We start from the raw sequence: 19,416 nt of genomic DNA, 5'->3' as shown, positions 1-19,416 counted from the left end.
ATCTGAGCCATCTGTAGAGCTCCCTCTGTTTCCAATAGACCCTCGCCTCTATTTTCCAGCACTTTCTATCCTGCAGTTCTTCGGGGCCGTTACATTGGGCAGTAGACAGCAGACATGTTATTTTCATCCTTTATGATTTGACAGCACTCTTTATTTGTTCAAACAGACTTATATTTTTATTTATTTTTGTAGTGCTCAACCCTTCTTGGGTGTCTTTGAATAAGAATACAGTATATTATTCCACAATAGGTAAACTAGTCTGGTGAAGTACTGCAAAAACTAATTGAAGTTACACAATACTACTAAGAATTTAAATTTACACAATTACTCTATGAACTTTAATCATTTTCGCAAATAATGTTTCTCTGTAGCAAACTGATTTGATTCCCATAAACTTATTTGTACACTATGTACAGAGCTTCAGACTACCCCTAAATGCTTGCAGTTTGCCCCCAAAATTTGCTCCCATGGAAGTTCAATTCATCCACTTGCGTATGTGCGACTAGTAAATTTGCTAATTTGGAAAACTATTATGGAAACATAATACAGTGGGGAGAACAAGTATTTGATACACTGCCGAGTTTGCTGGTTTTCCCACTTGCATGCCATGTAGAGGTCTGTAATTTGTATCATAATTTCTCTTCAACTGTGAGGGACGGAATCTAATGCAAAAATCCAGAAAATCACATTGTATAATTTTTAAATAATAAATTTGTATTTAACTGCATGAAATAAGTATTTGATACATTACCAACTAGTAAATATTTTGGCTATTAGTTCTTTTTTAAGAACCCCTCCTGTTCTCCACTCATTACCGGAAGTAACTGCACCTGTTTGAACTTGTTACCTGTATAAAAGACACCTGTTCACATGCTCAAACAAACAAACTCCAACCTCTCCACAATGGCCAAGACCAAAGAGCTGTGTAAGGACCTCAGGGATAAAATAATAGACCTGCACAAGGCTTGGATGGGCTACAGGAAAATAAGCAAGCAGCTTGGTGAGAAGGTAACAACCGTTGGAGCGATTATTAGAAAATGGAAGAAGTTCTAGTTGACGGTCAATCTGCCTTGTTCTGGGGCTCCATGCAAGATCTCACCTCGTGGGGCATCACTGATCATGAGGAAGGTGAGGGATCAGCCCAGAACTACACGGCAGGACCTGGTCAATGACATGAAGAGAGCTGGAACCACAGTCTCGAAGAAAAGCATCGGAAACACATTACGCCGTCATGGATTAAAATCCTACAGCGCACGCAAGGTCCCGCTGCTGAAGCCAGTGCATGTCCAGACACGTCTGAAGTTTGCCACTGACCATCTGGATGATCCAGAGGAGCAATGGGAGAAGGTATGTGATCGGATGAGACCAAAATTGAACTTTTTGGTTTAAACTCGGCTCGTCGTGTTTGGAGGAAAAAGAAGGACGAGTACAACCCCAAGAACACCATCCCAACCGTGAAACATTGAGGAGGAAACATCATTTTTTGGGGCTGCTTCTCTGCCAAGGGTACAGGACGACTGCACCGTATTGAGGGGAGGATGGATGGGGCTATGTATCGTCAGATCTTGGCTGACAACCTCCTTCCTTCAGTCAGAGCCCTGAAGATGGGTCGTGGCTGGGTCTTCCAGCATGACAACGACCCAAAGCACACAGCCAAGGCAACTAAAGAGTGGCTCCGTAAGAAGCATCTTAAGGTCCTGGAGTGGCCTAGCCAGTCACCAGATCTGAACCCGATAGAAAATCTATGGAGGGAGCTGAAAGTCCGTGTTGCCCGGGAGCAGCCCCGAAACCTGAAGGCTCTGGAGAAGATCTGCATGGAGGAGTGGGCCAAAATCCCTGCTACAGTGTGTGCAAACCTTGTCAAGGACTACAGGAAACGTTTGGTATCTGTAATAGCAGACAAAGGCTTCTGTACCAAATATTAAGTGCGATTTTTGTGATGTATCAAATACTTATTTCATGCAATTAAATGCAAAATTATTATTTATAAATCATACACCGTGATTTTCTGTTTTTTTGTATTAGATTCCGTCCCTCACAGTTGAAGAGAACTTATGAAACAAATTACAGACCTCTACATGCTTTGCAAGTGGGAAAACCAGCAAAATCGGCAGTGTATTAAAAACTTGTTCTCCCCACTGTATAATACTTGTTGGTGACAAGTAGACTTGTAATCATTGATTCAAATATTCAGAACTAGTGAGGTGCGATATTGGAAAAATCCTCTACCACAATATGGGCTATTTAATTTCACGATTAGGGCTTCAACTATAGAATATTTTAGTAATCGAGTATTCTGCTGAAAATTCTATCGAGTTTTCGGACAAAACATTTTTTTTTAGGTAAAGAGCAATTGTATATATACATGAGAAAACAAAACATTTCACCTTATATTGAACCATTTTAGAAAATGTCTATTTTAGATGTACATTGTTGAAAACAACCAGCAATTGCATCTCAGATGTGACTAGACAAAAAAAACCCTCACTGCTTTCACTCAAAAACTTATCTTATATTAAACATTTTTTTAAAGAATAAATCTTATTTCTTACCTAAAAATGTCATTACGCTTGATAACACACATCACTTAAAAGTTAGGTGTTTTTCCCACGTGTTTTAATTGAATTTCCATTTGTGTCAAGCTATTTTTAAGTTTTAGTTAAATTCTAAGTCCTGATAAGTTTGAGTTTTTGCAGTGTTCAAAAATAATGTATGATTCCTGCTGTATTGGAGCACATTAGGCACCAGTGCTACTTGCTATTTTATCCATCAATGACTACCGAGCTAAAATTGACAGTTAGCTTTTTTATGTTTTTAGTTTACACCCTCATCACTCTACAGCTCTGTGTTTTTACAGATTAAATAAAGCCTGTATGAAAGACACGTTAGTCACACGTCGACAGTAGTCATAATTAATAGAAACCTAGCCCACCACAGGGCTAATGTTACGTTAGCAAGGTACAGTAACGTTAATCTTATTTATTAGTGCTACAAACATTACCTTATTTTCACCTTATATCCAATGTTCCCTCTAATTTTTCATGTGTCTGAGCAGACACACAAGCTCCCTGAGCACACTGCGGACCACAGTGAGCAACATCAGATGTGTACCCTTGGGCCACACATCAGTATCACGCCTGTTCTAAACCCTGGGTCATAGCAAGTTACATGGCTTATTAAAAGAATGAAACTACAGCAGCAATTTTCATTAGTTTACTTTTAATATAATCGATTTAGCCCATATAAAAAGGAAAAATACAAAAATCTCCCTGTTCATGAGATGCATACTATGTTATAGTATGAGAGAATCCTGCTTTAACCATAGGAAGAATCCTGCTTTGGCCCGGTTAAGGTGCAGTTGTGGCATAGATGAGTTAATATATAAAACATAATGAACAACCACAATGGGAGTACACAGCATACCAAACTCACACATTGAAACTGTTCATACAATAAGGACAATCAAGGTTCCCATTCTCAGTGTTTGAGCAGCTACACTGCAAAAACACACCTCCTTAAAGACTAGTTTCCCTTGTTTTCAGTGTAACGCTACTAGAAATACATGAAATTACCGGCCAAATTTTACTCACTTAGATATCCTGTAATAAGCTTATTTTCAGCTATTTTTCATAAGACTTATTTTGAGCAAAAAGTCATATATATATATATAATCTTAAAATAAGCTTGTTTGTCAGAAATTCAAGAATAGATATTGTTCCAAACCTTATTTGAAAGCAAATTTTTCTTGATTTATGTGAAAAGTTACCAACTGTTAGATGTATGGGCTTAATAACAACAAATAGTGATATTTACGTCAAGTAAGTGGAATACAGGACAGGTTTAAAAAATAATAATATCAAACAAAAACACACAGTTTTACCGCTTGTTCGTCTGATTGCACAAACTCAGACAGACATTCCATCTTAGAAGAATAGCATTTCTTTTTTTACATTGGCTTGATGAGTGTAGTATCGCTGCCCGTTCCATTCGCCATGATAAAGGGTATGCATTTGCAGTGGCGCCTCCAAAAAATTTTCATATGGGTGGTCAGATGGGGTCACTTAAAATCTCAGGGTGGCACACCAAAACTAAAAGCCATTATTTCATGTTTTTATGATGTTGTTGCAGTAAAAATGCCAGAAGAAAACTATCAGAAAGACACGCCTTCTTATTTACTTTGGTGTATTGTATTATATTTAATGTTACTAATGATTTTATGTGCATAGCCCATAACAGTACAGTCAACATTTTAAATTCCACAATAATTCTGTTGTATTTTGTTATGTATATATTAAGCATACCGTGTATTTTTATCCCATTTGGGATGAAATGTATAAATGATGCTACTACAATCTAATAATATGCTGGCAAGTGGGGAGGCCAGTGGGGTGGCCAACAAATTTATAGAGGCGGCCGTGGCCACCCCTGGCCACCCCCTGGTGGTGCCACTGTGCATTTGCGTCTCAGCTGCACAGTTATTAGCTAGCTAATCTGCGCGGTGCACATGCGCAGGGCACATATGCACAACACTGTCAATGGTATGATTGGCTGCGTAGCGTAAGTGAAGTTAACTTATTATTGGCTCGACACCTGTTGCTCATTGAGTTATGTTGCAAAATGGTACAGAATACAATTTGGTTTTATCCGTTCAAAAATTAGATATTAATCAATACTGTAGCGCTTGCAAAGATTGGCAGCGGAATGTTGCTTCAGTAAATTAGCACAGCAGTCTAGCTCTCTTTTCACCACCAATAGGAGCGTTGCGTTGCCGTATCAAACGCACAAATAGGAGTGTCGCGATGACACATTACAGTGGTGCCGAGAGTTGTCCGAGTCGCGTTGACGTATCGAACGCACCAATTGCAGCGTCGAATTGCTGTATCAAACACACCAATAGGAGTGACACACTACTGACACACTACTTCGGCGCTGACAGTAGTAGCGACGCTACAATACCTTTATGGTGAATTTTATTTTGAGTGCTGCATAGATTTTCTTGTGCGCAGAGTATGTTCAAGCAGTGCGCGATTGCGCACCCGCGCAGCTTAGAGGGAACATTGCTTGTATTGTGTATTGCGGTGGTGCCCGGCAAGGGGTTTCGGGGGCGGTCATCGGTCACAGGGTCAAACTGGGGGTGCGGAAGCGTTGGCGGGGCCGCAGGTAGCCGGGGCCGGGCGGGGGTAGTGTTAAGCAAGCTCTGTGTTACAGTGAATACATGAAACAGTGTTCGCCTTGGTCTCCAGCATGAAATGCTCCCACACTTTTGACATTTTTGGCTTTGTCTTGGTGTCTTTCTCTCCACTTCATATGTTCATGTGTGGTTGAAGTCAAATATATCCACCGCCTCTAGCTTCTTCCTCTACACACGTGACGTCAGAGCGTTGTGCCGCATTAAAGTAGTCATGCATAGAGCTGGCAAAATGAAACGATTACCAGTACTCGAGGCGGAGAAAATGCCTCGACCAATTTTTTAATTGAGTTACTCGAATTATTCGAGAAACCATTTCAGCTCTAATCACCATATAGCGATATGTCAATATATAATTTTTTTTTTTTCTTTTAATATCATTTGATGAAGAAAACATACAACATACCAGCATTTTTTCTAAATCTTTTCAAAGTTTATAGGTGTCAGCCCAAAATTAGATGACTCTAGACGACTGTACTATAAATGTGTCCAAGTAGAACTATAGTGCTGAATACAGTATATCTCCTTCCAGTCTTTATTTGCCAGGGGTCTGAAATGAGGATTCTGACAGTCAGTGTTTGACTGAAACAGCTCCTTTAACTGAGGCAGACTGCCAGATCCGTGTGGTTGATGTGGTATGAAGGTCTCAAGTCCTGCGACTGTTAACTGTGTATGGCTTCAAATTGACCCACTTCTTAACATTTATGTAATGCTGTTAAGCAAGGTTGGGGTGTTGCATGATGTGAGGGTGTCATGGCTTGGTTAACCACAAGTATTTTCCTACATACACCACGGATTTGTTTGGATTAGGCAAGGGCATGCCATGGAGGATCTGCTTTCTTTTGCTTGCAACTAAATGAGTAGTTGGCATATCAGATTTAAGTTGCTGTGACAGGGTACTTGTCTTTTTTCTCTCACTGTGTTCTGTGTTATACAGGATGAATAAGGTGTCCATTCAGCCTGTTCCTTCTTCGATGTAAAGTAGGGAAACTCAGTTCTGAATCGAGGCTGTTTTTAATTCTGGTTGGCTGTCCATAGCTGTGCATTGTCAAGGTATAGAAGACCATCTCGTGAATTTTAGCGTGTCAGCAATGTAGATATCGGTGATCATGTACAGTGCAAGAAGAATCATGGATTTTCTGAACTGAGAAAAGTTTTTCCCTTTTTAAGGTGGATGTGCAGCTAGCTAAACAAAAGTTGTTTGGACACAAGCCTGTGTCTCCAAACAGAGACACATAATTGTAGAAGCTAAACGTGCAGGCATTTTTAGTATCGTTTTTACGGTACCATAGTCATTCCTAGTAATTTCTTCTTTTCTGTTTGACAATGGTCAAACCTCTGATGGACAATTGTAAGAAAAAGTAAGCCGTACTACAGGCCTGAAACAAGTCACATTTTAAAGTCATTTTTAAGATGTGTAAATGGAAGTAAATCCATCCGTACATCAAATTATCTTACCCCTTATCTCTAGGAGGGTCGCTGATGTGGGCAAGAGGGGTACACGCTGGCCTGAACAAACAGCCATTCACATACAGTATACAGTGTTCCCTCGTTTTTCACGGTTAATGGGGACCAGAACCCACCGCGATAAGTAAAAAACCGTGAAGTAGCCCCCCCCCCCCCCCCCCCCCCCAAAAAAAAGATATCTATTTTAACCCCTTCAGACCCGCATTTTTCCTACAGGGCAAAAAAATATCTGCACTGATTTTTACTCTAATCAAACACCAGATTAAGTGCGATTTTTTGGTCGGGGATATGTTATGCTTTTATTGGTTATTTTTAATGTTAATGTGTTTTTAATGAGAAATGAGCACTTTACATTATCATTTTTGAAGTAGCGTTTGGTCAGCCATTTTCAAACAAAAAAATAAAAATAGCAAAAAAAATAGCAAAAAATAGCAAAGAGGGCGTGCCAAAACTCATAATATAATTTCGGTGGCTAAAGTTTCATCCAATCATCTGCCAGAAGTGGCAATAGCAACTAAATTCAGTGTATTTATTGGTTTAGAGACGCAAACATGTCATGTCCTTTAGCAACATGCTTACATCTGAAGGGGTTAATAAATGGATTCCTTCAAATGTAATAATCATGATAAGTTTTAAACATGTTACTGTCCCACCGATGATTTTTTTTTTTTTTAACAAGAATAAAGTAGAAACATGCTTGTGTTTATTAAATGCTTAATTGAGTGAGTCCACTTAAATCCGCTCAAGCTGCTCACTTACACGCAATGAGTTGCCACAGCAACTGCTTAATAAGTTAAACGATAATTGAAACTTTAAAGTTTCGGCTTTCAAGCATCTCTGGCAAGATCAAACCTTAACGTCTGTCAATCATCATTAACTTTAATAAGGAACTCCAGTGCACAGTCTGACCAAGAAAAGCGACAGGAGGAAGAGTGAGACTACACGATCGGATTGGGACAGCTCATTTGTATTTATTTATTTATTTATTTTTTATTGAATGAAAAATCTGTGTTGGACTGAGGGCGCAAAGTTTGAAGCGCAAAGTATTGAGGGATCATTGTATGAGCAATTCAGACTTGTCTTCAGATAATCAACCAATGTTGGAAGAAGCCAGAGGCAAACTCCACACAGAAAGACCAGAGCCAGGATTTAAACCTGCAACCTCTGAACTGTTAGGCAGAAATTATGACCAGTAAGCCAACACAGTACCTAAACAGTCTACACTCACTATTTTGATATCTATTTTTCCCAACCAAGCACTGAGGCAAACTTAACAGAATTTGAAAGAAAACCTGTTGCTATTCTCTTAAAAGACAAAGATGATTCTTGGGAATGCTTTTGTTCCATTTCCCAAAATGTAGAGTTTTAGCAGACAGTGGTCCCTTTTAGCAGAATGTGATATTCTCAGGCACCAGGAGAACAAGAACGTATAGAAAGGGTACATAAAAACCCAAAATAAAAGGCTGGTTCTTCTCGCCCCATGTCCCTTGTATTGAGCTGGAACGGCAAGAATGCAGCTTGCCCATGAATTCTAAAAGACCTTTGTAATTTAAAACAGGGTGCTGGCTAACTTTGTGTTGCTTAGCCAAGCTTTCAGAAGAAAAAGAAGGAGATGGAATGTTTTTACAGAGGGGACAAGAAGGATCCTGCAAAACGAGTTGCCACATATGGATGGTGAGCTATTGGGTGTTTTTTTCACAGTGAGAGATAATTGACTTGCAGCTGGGGTGGCAGTTGGAGGCAGTTGTGGACCTTCCACAAAGGTTGAGAGAGTATGGGGAATGTGATAGTAACATAAAAGTGAGGGAAGGATGTTCAAAGAATGGAAGACTGAGGGGGAAAAAGGCTTTCCCTCAGGAACTGTCAAACTAGCAGTTACAAACTGACAATGGTGCCTGAAAAAACCCTGCCAAAAAATGTAAATGCTAAAAACAGCAATAGCATTGTTGACATCTTTTTCCCCCACTTTTTTTGTACCTTCAAAATAGAATATGCAACATACACTTAATCACTATGAGGTAAATATTGTTCACAGACATGACAATAAGTAAACACTATTAATACAAATTTTGCAATATGAATAAGATTTTTTTTAGATGACCCATTACTTAAATTGAGTAACATTTGAAAACATTAGAAGCACACTCTAGGAAACGTTAATATTTTATTTTGGGCCCATGTGTGAGTGTGAAGTGTTCCTGACCATATCAGCAAAACAGAACCTGCAGATGCAATTTTTCTGTCCAGATTCCCTTTAGACTAATCATGGTGCAAAAATCCTTTGTCCCTTATCTCTTCCACTGATGTCAGGGGAAGTGCTTGGTAGCTTAGGTAAACCCTCTACTCAGTCCAAGTGGATATTTGGTATGCTTACTGTATTACTAATGCAATGCCATTAGGAACAACGCATGTGGTGCCACACCATGTCAGGCATCATCTGTTTAAGAATTAACACTAAAAAAAGAATGATTATTTTGTGAGACCAACTCCTCTTCAGGGTTTAATTCATTTCATTTACGATTACGAACAACATGGAAACATGTGCATATTCACTTTTGTTTTGTTATTTTGAAAATGTATGGTAGTCTACCTGTATGACCTAATGGTGTGTCCTTCCATAAATAAGTGGAAGCAGAAACATTGTGTTGGCCAAAAAGCACAATGAAGAGGCTGAGGTCATAATGAGATAGGGCTTGTGGAAACACTGATGCTCTCATGCCTGGCCTTGGAAACTACTCCTGTAGGACCCCCCAAATCAGGACAGTAAAATCACACTGGGCGGTCAGGCAGGAGAGCAGATCAACCATGAAGCAGCCAAACTAAGACCTGCTCTCCTCAAGGTCTGAGTTCATGCAGAGGACATGCAGCTAAACACAGGGTTTTCTTATTTTCCGTCGCAGGAACGCGTTTCATAATATACCATACTATCCAGATTGTCGTCATTTTCCTACAAATACTGAAGAGAAATAAATAAATAAGAGAGTTTCCCAGAACCTGTGATCAGGACAGGGCACGGTTAAAAGTTATTTGATCTGGAATCAGTCTCTTATAACCAGTAGTATTAACCTATGAAATGACATCATTTCATGGCTCATTACAATGATGTCATTGCAAAAAAGGGATTTATTTCATAGCATCTGGTCTCATAGGAACCACTCGCAGTTAAGTAATCCAGAAAGATCTTCAGAAAGATTTTCTTCATCCTGTTTACGTGTTGTTGATTGGAACTAGACTGTATAACATTCTCCCTGAAGAGGACAAATGTTTTTTTTTTCTTCTTGGAGCATTTCACAGTTAGATCACTCTTCCATTGATTTGTTGATATTGGCACCAGTAGTATGATTTTTATGTATTTTGGTTTTTGTCCTTGTTTATCCAGACAGAAGCTATGAAAGGTGCCTTGAAGGAGCTGAATCTGAACATTGTAGAAATGACTGATGAGAATGCCACATTGGATGGAGGAGATGTCCTTTTCACAGGTAAATAAAATATCCTTAAACTTTTATGCAATAATAATAATAATTAGACCCAATATAGTATGTCATTTACATCAATAAATTTCCATTTGAACTAAAATACATTTTTTTAATTACTTAATTTGATAGTGATCAAAAAGCACCAAACTGTAGTATATCAACAAATTCGTTTCGTGTCTGATTTTCATTTAGTCATTTGGTAATCATATAATATTTATCAACAGAAAAAGGACATTTAAAAAGGCAAACATGAAAAATGGTAGTAATATTATTTTATTGCGATCTCCACCTACTTAAAGAATAAACATATAATTCCACTACATTATCAACAACAGTTAATATAAATAAGGGGAAATACGCTGTTATCAAAAAATTACAACCTAAACAACCTGCAGTCTTTCTTTTTTTTTTTTAAACTTTAATTTAGGAGGGAAGGTAGGACTACAGCTCTTCCATAGTAATACAGGGTTTTTTGTCCCCTGCAACCCCTGAAAATATTGATTATTCTTTGGGGCACTGTTTAATTAGGGTAATAGTTTTTAACTACAGCAAATGACAATACAGCGGTACCTCGACATACGATCACTTCGACACACGATCTTTTCGACGTAAAATTTGACTCGCCATTTGTTTCTAAATCCGACGACATGCTCGAAGTACGACGATTTATGACAGTGCCTCCGTTTCTTTGTTTTCCCGCAAGACAGACACACGGCGGATTTTCTTGTGAGAGAAATCAACATGGGTTCCAAGGAGGTTAGTGCAGGTGGTGTAAAAATGAAAAAGGTGACGCTTACCGTTGAAATGAAAATGGAAATGATAGAAAAATGTGAGCGTGGTGTGCGCGTCCATAACCTGGCTCGACAATGCAGATGTAGAATGTCTACGATCTCGACGGTCCTCCTCCGACCTCTGTTCGCCAGTCTTTATAAGTTAAGGTGACAATTATTATTGTGGTAACATCGTCAAGGAAATTGCCAGCTTCGCCAGGTTTTTAACCATTTATTTCAGAACTTCGCAACACAACACGCCTACTGTCTGCCACAGTTGACGCCAACAACAACAGGACATTAAAAGAGAAAGTAAAATCTCTACCACATCAATATCACTGTCACAAGTACAAGGTACTGTACAAGGTACAGCACGCAAAACACATCTGCCCCATTACAACCCGATTTGTTACATTATTACAGGAATTAATATTACTATTATATTGTGTTATTCCAATTTTTATTCATAATTTATTTGTTTTGCTATTTGTAATTGCCATTTGTAATAGTACCGGCAGTATTTATTAAGAAATTAGTGCAGGTTTTCGGGCTGTGGAACAAATTAATGAAATTATAATGTATTCTTATGGGGAAATCCTGCTCAACATACGACTATTTCGACTTACAAACAAGGTCCTGAAACGAATTAACTTCGTATGTAGAGGTACCACTGTACATAATTCCATTTTTTTAGCGTTTCGCTCCTTTTTCGCTGTTAAACACTTGGTGTGGAACATTGCCTTCACTGTTGACAAATGTTTTGATCCCAGCAACAAATTCCTTTGCAGCCAATTTATTTGAATGTCCACATTACCCATCACACTGAATCCTACATCTTGGATCATACTCAGCAGGCTTTAAAGTCCTCCAACACCATTTAGTCCCAGCGTTTAAACCACAAGAAGGAGAAAACCCTACTTTATTTATATATTCTTGATCAGGTTGCAAGTTGCCTTACAGATGATTGCATTATTACCACCACATGCATTCTTATTTAAGCATACCGTCAAGATTATTTCTACTTCCTCTGTGAGATACAACACAGCTGCTGCTATAGTTGTGAATGGGTGAATTAGTTGGAGGACCTTAGGCCAAAATCAGGTATTGGTGACTATTCTGACATTAACCATGTTTTTAATTGAAGAGACGCTACAACACAAAACCCATCACTCATGCTGTATGCGGCATGTAGAATTTTCAGACTTACTAGTACTACCATTATTGATGGGCATTTTCTGCGTGGCCCTCGTGCTTTATGTCTCTGTTTATTGTCGTGCGGCTTGTGAAACATTGTTTTTAGATGGTATTAAAAAAATGAAAAAACTGGACAGGATATCGTGTCACACCATTAGGGATGGGAATTGATAAGATTTTTACGATTCCGATTCCATTATCGATATTGCTTAACGATTTGATTCTTTATTGATTCCCTTATCGATTCTAATTTGGACTAATGGACTGTATGAGGTTCTGGGTTCACTATGTTTTATGGTTCACTCGCCTCAGGGTGTCGGTTAGAACACAGGGAGTGGAAAGTGGAGTTGGTCTTTGGCACTTTTAATCCAACTTGGCAACAGGCACAACTATATACAGGCAATGGCACTTCATATGATAATCAATCAATGAGCCGATGAGCACATGCGTGGAAAGATGTTGGTGTATTTGTATGTTTTTGGAAGAAAGCAAAGAAAATTACATCATATTAGTGCTGATGCAATAAACAATGCAAATTGACTGTAAAGCAGTCAATAACACACATACATGACTCGCACATCATAATGAACATAAAGGAGGGGGGACGCGAGCGCGCGCACACAACTCGGAAGCACGCTGCGTGCACGTGCGGTCATCTTGGCCATAAAAGTGGCGGAAACTAAGCACTTTACACTCATGTGGATGTACACCATCATCTTAAAATGCTAAACTAACACATTCCCTCTTAACACAAATGTGCAACGCGAATATAATGTAAACAACGCTCTCCTCGACGCAGCGAGGACGAGCGGACGCAACCAGCCGACGTAACAGTAAAAACACGAAACAGTCGCGCTGATAACGGCTCTTACTTATCATAAGAACTTTATGACATGAAGAGGAAATACTTACATTCGTCCATGGACACACACAGATTAATACTTACTCGCACAGTCGCACACATCTTAACAGGTGGCCGTCCTCTGCTCGAAATGCGCACCTTACGCCTATTCTTGGTCCCAGAATACGAAAGGCGCATGACGTAGAACATTAACAGGAAGCAACTGACTGGTTGCTATGGAAACGAACGCATACCCATGGAATCTTTCTAACAGGAGTATTAAAATGTCTAATAAAATCATTTAGGATTATTTTAAATGCATATATGTTATATTTTTCTTATAGAGTATTCGACGAGGAATACGATAGACCCATTAATAGATTTTTTTTTTTTTTAAATCACCATTTCTTTAAGTAGTCTCATGAATAATGACCTGGCCTGTGAAACGCAATGAAGACTCACTCAGCGACGACTCTCCAGATTATACTTGATTAGTAGTCTCTCTTTGAGTAATCATGTCACATAAATAGTGCTGGATGGAATCGATAAAAGAATCGTTAGGTAAACTGCTAAACAATTCCATGGAATCAGAGCACACAGAACCATTTCTCTGTAGGAACCGGTTCTCGATCCCCATACCTACACACCGTATAGCACAACTGCGTTTCACATCACACGTAAAATGGAAAACACAAACATAATATCATCATCTCATCTGATTATATATGATCAAATCTTCAACTATTCTGGGCTATTAATAAAGGCATGTGACAAACCGTAATTAGTCACCTTTAAGCATTGTCATCTGTATCCTTAAAGTACAACAAAGCAGTGGAGAACATTGTTAGTCACATTAGTCAGGTTGTTTCTGAATATGCGTTCTTCTCCGTGTTTGTGTTCTCGTGTGTATTTGAGAAATCATCAGAGCTGGACTGAGTACTGTTCCATTCCTAAATTTGCATGGTTGCAAGAACGGTCAAGGTCGAAGATGTTGTTCTCGATATTCTCATTGTTTCTCAATACCAAGTACAGCAAGTTCGAACTTCAAATGAAAACAGTAAATGATAAGTATAAGGTAACAGTTTTAACAGCTTTCCTGTTGTTCGAGCTGTTGCTTGGTTGTCCGTTTACTCATTTGTTGTGCCGCAAAGGTATTTGGGGTATGAAGGTCCCTGACAATGCACAAATCTGCTCTGGAGCAGACTCGTCAAAACGGGATTGTGAGAGAACAACATCCTGGTACTCGACTGTTCTCGCTCTGATGTGAAGTTAGGAATGGAACAGTAGTCTCTGGAACCGGCTCTGATGACGTTTCACAAGCACGGACAAGAACGCACATTGAGAAACAGTATGCAACTGAACTGTGTGCAACAAATCTACTAAATGGGAGCATTGTTTGTGTGCGTGTAGGTGGGGGGGTTGGTGTGTGTATATGTGCAAAAGTACACGTACAGTATATTTGTTCTACTTTTGTTCTTGCCCATTTTTTATGTAAAGCACTTTGTGCTGCATTTGCCATGCATGGCAAGTACTGTATAAATAAAGTTTGATTGATGGGTTGTGTCAAATACAAAACTTTATTTTACATTCACATGGACTTTGAAATGTGTTTTCTTTTCATACCTAAGGTGTGGATCAGGCTAACAAAAAACTATCAATGCATGGTTTTTTACTGTAATCCACACAGTAGATGGAATGTTAGACCTACAAGACAGCTGCGAGAATGAGTTCAAGCAATCATAACCTTTACATATAACACAAGCAGGCTATTGTGTGTCCAATGGTTGGAGTCTGTGTTTAGACTTCTCTAAAAGACATTCTACTATGCGACTTCAGTGACCCTGTGCCTCGGCAGACTAAGCAAAATTTCCCATGAACATAATCTGCAGTGAAAACGTAGCATACAGAATAGGCAAATGAAATTAGTGGGAACTTTATTTTTACCAAAGGCCTTTTACTCCTCTGACAATTTTTACTTCCACAAATAAAGAATGGAAGCAATAGTATTTTTATGTATTACATTTTGTCTTGGTTGATCCATTGACTTCATAATGTATTGATGTGACACATTCGCCATTTACTACGTCACGCCTTCCCGAAGGGGGCCGTCCCACACTCCGCTTCATTTATTAGCATTCGGTCAGATGCAGCGATCTAATGCCGGATTTAGGTTGAAAAAGTACGAAAGCTGTGCTGCATTCAAACAGGAAGGATTGTCTCAACAGTGATTTGTTAGAGGATTCAAGGTAAATATTATATTTTTCGTCCCATGCATACATTTTGAAACATTGTGAAAAAAAATCAATGGGAGAAATTAGCCGCTACACTATTGGCATTATACTTCGCAATATTTACGTAAAATAACAGCTGGCTGGTTTTGCTTTGCTTTTAACCAAGAATCGAGACTGGTTTACGTCCATATCTATAAAGAATTCAGGGATGTAAGCATTTATTCACAAGAATTTTCAACGCAAAAAGCTCTTTGTTGTATTATGGGGGCCGCCACAGTGACTTAAAGACTAGCAGCACATTCGACATATTCATGTAAAATAAATGCTAACTGCCCCTTTTTTTATGTTGCTTTTAACCAAGAATAGAGACTGTTTTACGTCAATATCGATAAAGAATTCAGGGATTTAAGCATTTATTCACAAGAATTTTCAACGGAATAAGCTCTTTGTGTTCGTGTGGCGGCCACTAATTTGCTTACTGACCAGCATCATAGTTCGCAATATTTACGTAAGATAAATGCTAACTGCATGTTTTTTTTTGCTTTTAACCAAAAATCGAGTTTACGTACATATCGATAAAGAATTCAGGGATTTAAGCATTTTTCACAAGAATTTTCAACGGAAAAAGCTCTTTCTGTTTCCACTCGGTCAGGTTTGACGGAGATAGGCCACCTATGAATCGGCCCCGCACCCCGTGTCCCGTGAATACATTATGAAGTCTATGATTAACAGTGTTGGGAGTAACGCCGTTATAAATAACGCCGTTACGTAACGGCGTTATTTTTTTTCAGTAACTGGGTAATCTAACTAATTACTTTTTCCGCCGTTACAACGCCGTTACCGTTACTGACGGTCAAAAGCTGTGCGTTACTTACTCTGAATAAATTGAAGAAACTACCAGCCGTGTCGAGTTGACTCTCTGCTCTGTTGATTTGTCATCCAAGACTTGGGGTGCGTTCAGGTTCAAGAATAGTGCACGTACTTCTGACTCCAAGCTGTTTGTCCCTGCTCATTCAATTAGACCATGCTTTCCAAAGTTTGGTAAGGTTTCTCTGTTTGCTACACCTGATGCTAGCCTCGTTACCATCTCCCACTGTCAGCCAGCAATAATTCTGCTTCCATCTTGAGGACGGCAGACGCTTTGAAGGTGACGTGAATTGTCGGGAAACGAGCCTACCTAATTGCAGCCCCTCGAGAGATGCGATGGAAGTGATTGTGATTGGCTGAGGGTTAGAGTCATGTGTCGTAGTAAGCCAATCAGAGCCGTTGATTTCACAAGCAAACCGGAACAGCGCGTACGGCAAACACACACATGCAAAACAAATGCACAGGGTCGTGATGGCAGCGCATTCAGAAGAAAAATTGTCCTTTAAGAGGTGGAGATACAGACACTATTTCAAGTTTGTCGAAATTAAAGGAAAGAACCTGCATATAATGTGTAATTTATGTCCCGGGGCAAAGCTTTTGTCGACATCTGTGGTAAGCAATTCAAATCTGCTGAAGCACCTAACAAGTTAACTACTTGTCTGTTTTTCTCTATTCCACTGACTCGAATACTGCTCCGAAAATTTCAAATTCTTTGACATACAACAAGTTCTTTTTAAAGTAACGGAAATAGTTACTTTCCCTGGTAACTTTTACTATAGAGTAATTCAGTTACTAACTCAGTTACTTTTTGGAAGAAGAAGTGAGTAATGTAACTAATTACTTTTTTAAAGTAACGTGCCCAACACTGATGATTAAGCAGATAAAATGGGGGTCATGTGTCTACCACTATACTGTACACTTCGTGTACTTAACTGGGTACATAAACAATAGTCCTGAGCTCTTGTTTCATGTTTCACATGAAAAGGCCCAAAAACCTTGCCTAAATGGCTCAACAGTTATGCTGGTAGCCAAATCCCGGGCTCAGTGGTGCTTACTAGCCATTTAGAATTTTCTTTGCGTTCTGCCACATTGGCCACATTCATTTGTATCAACTGCAGTGTTCAGCGAATGGAGATCCAAGCTCTAGTTTGTCAATGTTGTTTTTGTTTAATATAATTTTTCAGATTCTACTTAGATGTCATGCACATGAAATCATTCCATCACCACGTCATTATAAAATTAGGACTATGAAATTACAGGGAATATCACGTTGGTTGCCCATTAACGACAGGCTTCCAGCAATTTTGTTCAGAAGTGCATTTCTGTGGTTGGACTTGTTTGATGTTGATTGAGAAGATTTGCTTTAGATCATCCCGCTGTCAGGAATGAACGGGCAGGCAGGCAGGTTGTTATGGACCCAAATGCAGGGAAAACGAAAAAGGCAGCGAGGCAGGTGGCAGAGAACTCAAAAAGGCTTTAATGATAACTAACAAAAGGCACAAAGTACAAAACAAAGGCTGTGGTGATCAAAAAACTATCAACAAATAACTTAGGTCACTAACAAAGGCTGAATATCAAAAACTTACTGAGACGAACACGAGGGCTAGGACAGGACTTCAACTTTGACGCAGGCACAGACATTGACATAGACAATGACGCAGCAAGGAGTGAACAGAAAATGGGAGCATATATACACAAGCAGACAAGGGATAACGAGACAAGGAACAGCTGGGTAACACAGGTGGATGCAGATTGCCGAATACACTGGGAAAACACACACAGGTGAGAGTAATGGGTAATCACAGGACAAGTCACACAAGGAGAAACCAAACACAAAACCTAACAGTACCCCCCCCTCAAGGGACGGATCCCAGACGTCCCGAGGAAACAAAAAGTCAGAAGGTTGCTCGGAGGAGGGAGCAACACCAGCCCGTCACGGCCAGTCAGGCGGGCGTCCAGGACGCCAGACGTGGGCCGATCGCACGGGTCGATCGGGAGGGCGCCCGGGGCGCCAGACATTGGGCGACCGCACAGGCAGATCAGGCGGGCGTCCCCGACGAGGTAGTGCTCGGTTGTCCATACCGCCACGTTTTGGCAGGAAACGGGGAGCAGCATCATCGGGGCGAGGGTCCGGAACAGAGTCGGAGTCGTCGTGCGGACCAGGAACGGAGTCGGAGTCGGAGTCGTCGTGCTGACCAGGAACAGAGTCGGAGTCGGAGTCGTCGTGCTGACCAGGAACAGAGTCGGAGTCGGAGTCGTCGTGCTGACCAGGAACAGAGTCGGAGTCGGAGTCGTCGTGCTGACCAGGAACAGAGTCGGAGTCGTCGTGCTGACCAGGAACGGAGTCGGAGTCGTCGTGCTGACCAGGAACGGAGTCGGAGTCGTCGTGCTGACCAGGAACAGAGTCGGAGTCGTCGTGCTGACCAGGAACAGAGTCGGAGTCTGAGTCGTCGTGCGGACCAGGAACAGAGTCGGAGTCTGAGTCGTCGTGCGGACCAGGAACGGAGTCGGAGTCTGAGTCGTCGTGCGGACCAGGAACGGAGTCGGAGTCTGAGTCGTCGTGCGGACCAGGAACGGAGTCGGAGTCTGAGTCGTCGTGCGGACCAGGAACGGAGTCGGAGTCTGAGTCGTCGTGCGGACCAGGAACGGAGTCGGAGTCTGAGTCGTCGTGCGGACCAGGAACGGAGTCGGAGTCTGAGTCGTCGTGCGGACCAGGAACGGAGTCGGAGTCGGAGTCGTCGTGCGGACCAGGAACGGAGTCGGAGTCGGAGTCGTCGTGCGGACCAGGAACGGAGTCGGAGTCGGAGTCGTCGTGCGGACCAGGAACGGAGTCGGAGTCGGAGTCGTCGTGCGGACCAGGAACGGAGTCGGAGTCGGAGTCGTCGTGCGGACCAGGAACGGAGTCGGAGTCGGAGTCGTCGTGCGGACCAGGAACGGAGTCGGAGTCGGAGTCGTCGTGCGGACCAGGAACGGAGTCGGAGTCGTCGTGCGGACCAGGAACGGAGTCGGAGTCGTCGTGCGGACCAGGAACGGAGTCGGAGTCGTCGTGCGGACCAGGAACGGAGTCGGAGTCGTCGTGCGGACCAGGAACGGAGTCGGAGTCGTCGTGCGGACCAGGAACGGAGTCGGAGTCGTCGTGCGGACCAGGAACGGAGTCGGAGTCGTCGTGCGGACCAGGAACGGAGTCGGTGTCGTCTGCTGGCGGGACAGCAGCGGTGTAGTCTGCTGGCGGGACAGCAGCGGTGTCGTCTGCTGGCGGGACAGCAGCGGTGTCGTCTGCTGGCGGGACAGCAGCGGTGTCGTCTGCTGGCGGGACAGCAGCGGTGTCGTCTGCTGGCGGGACAGCAGCGGTGTCGTCTGCTGGCGGGACAGCAGCGGTGTC

The 19,416-nt window shown here is 41.3% G+C and overlaps 1 protein-coding gene across 2 annotated transcripts in view; it reads left to right on the top strand.

Moving 5' to 3' along the window:
• Positions 1 to 19,416, top strand: part of ddah1 (dimethylarginine dimethylaminohydrolase 1) — a 142,550-nt gene that overhangs the window by 82,633 nt on the left and 40,501 nt on the right. For both annotated transcript variants that reach the window (XM_057841051.1, XM_057841052.1), the window contains one exon: positions 10,035 to 10,134. In XM_057841051.1, the coding sequence (XP_057697034.1) occupies positions 10,035 to 10,134 (100 nt within the window). The remainder of the gene's footprint in view (positions 1 to 10,034; positions 10,135 to 19,416) is intronic.

Source organism: Corythoichthys intestinalis, chromosome 7 (genome assembly GCF_030265065.1).
Source record: "Corythoichthys intestinalis isolate RoL2023-P3 chromosome 7, ASM3026506v1, whole genome shotgun sequence".
NCBI lineage: Eukaryota > Metazoa > Chordata > Actinopteri > Syngnathiformes > Syngnathidae > Corythoichthys > Corythoichthys intestinalis.
The sequence above is the reverse complement of the archived record's forward strand: the minus strand, read 5'-3'. Positions and strand labels throughout refer to the sequence as shown.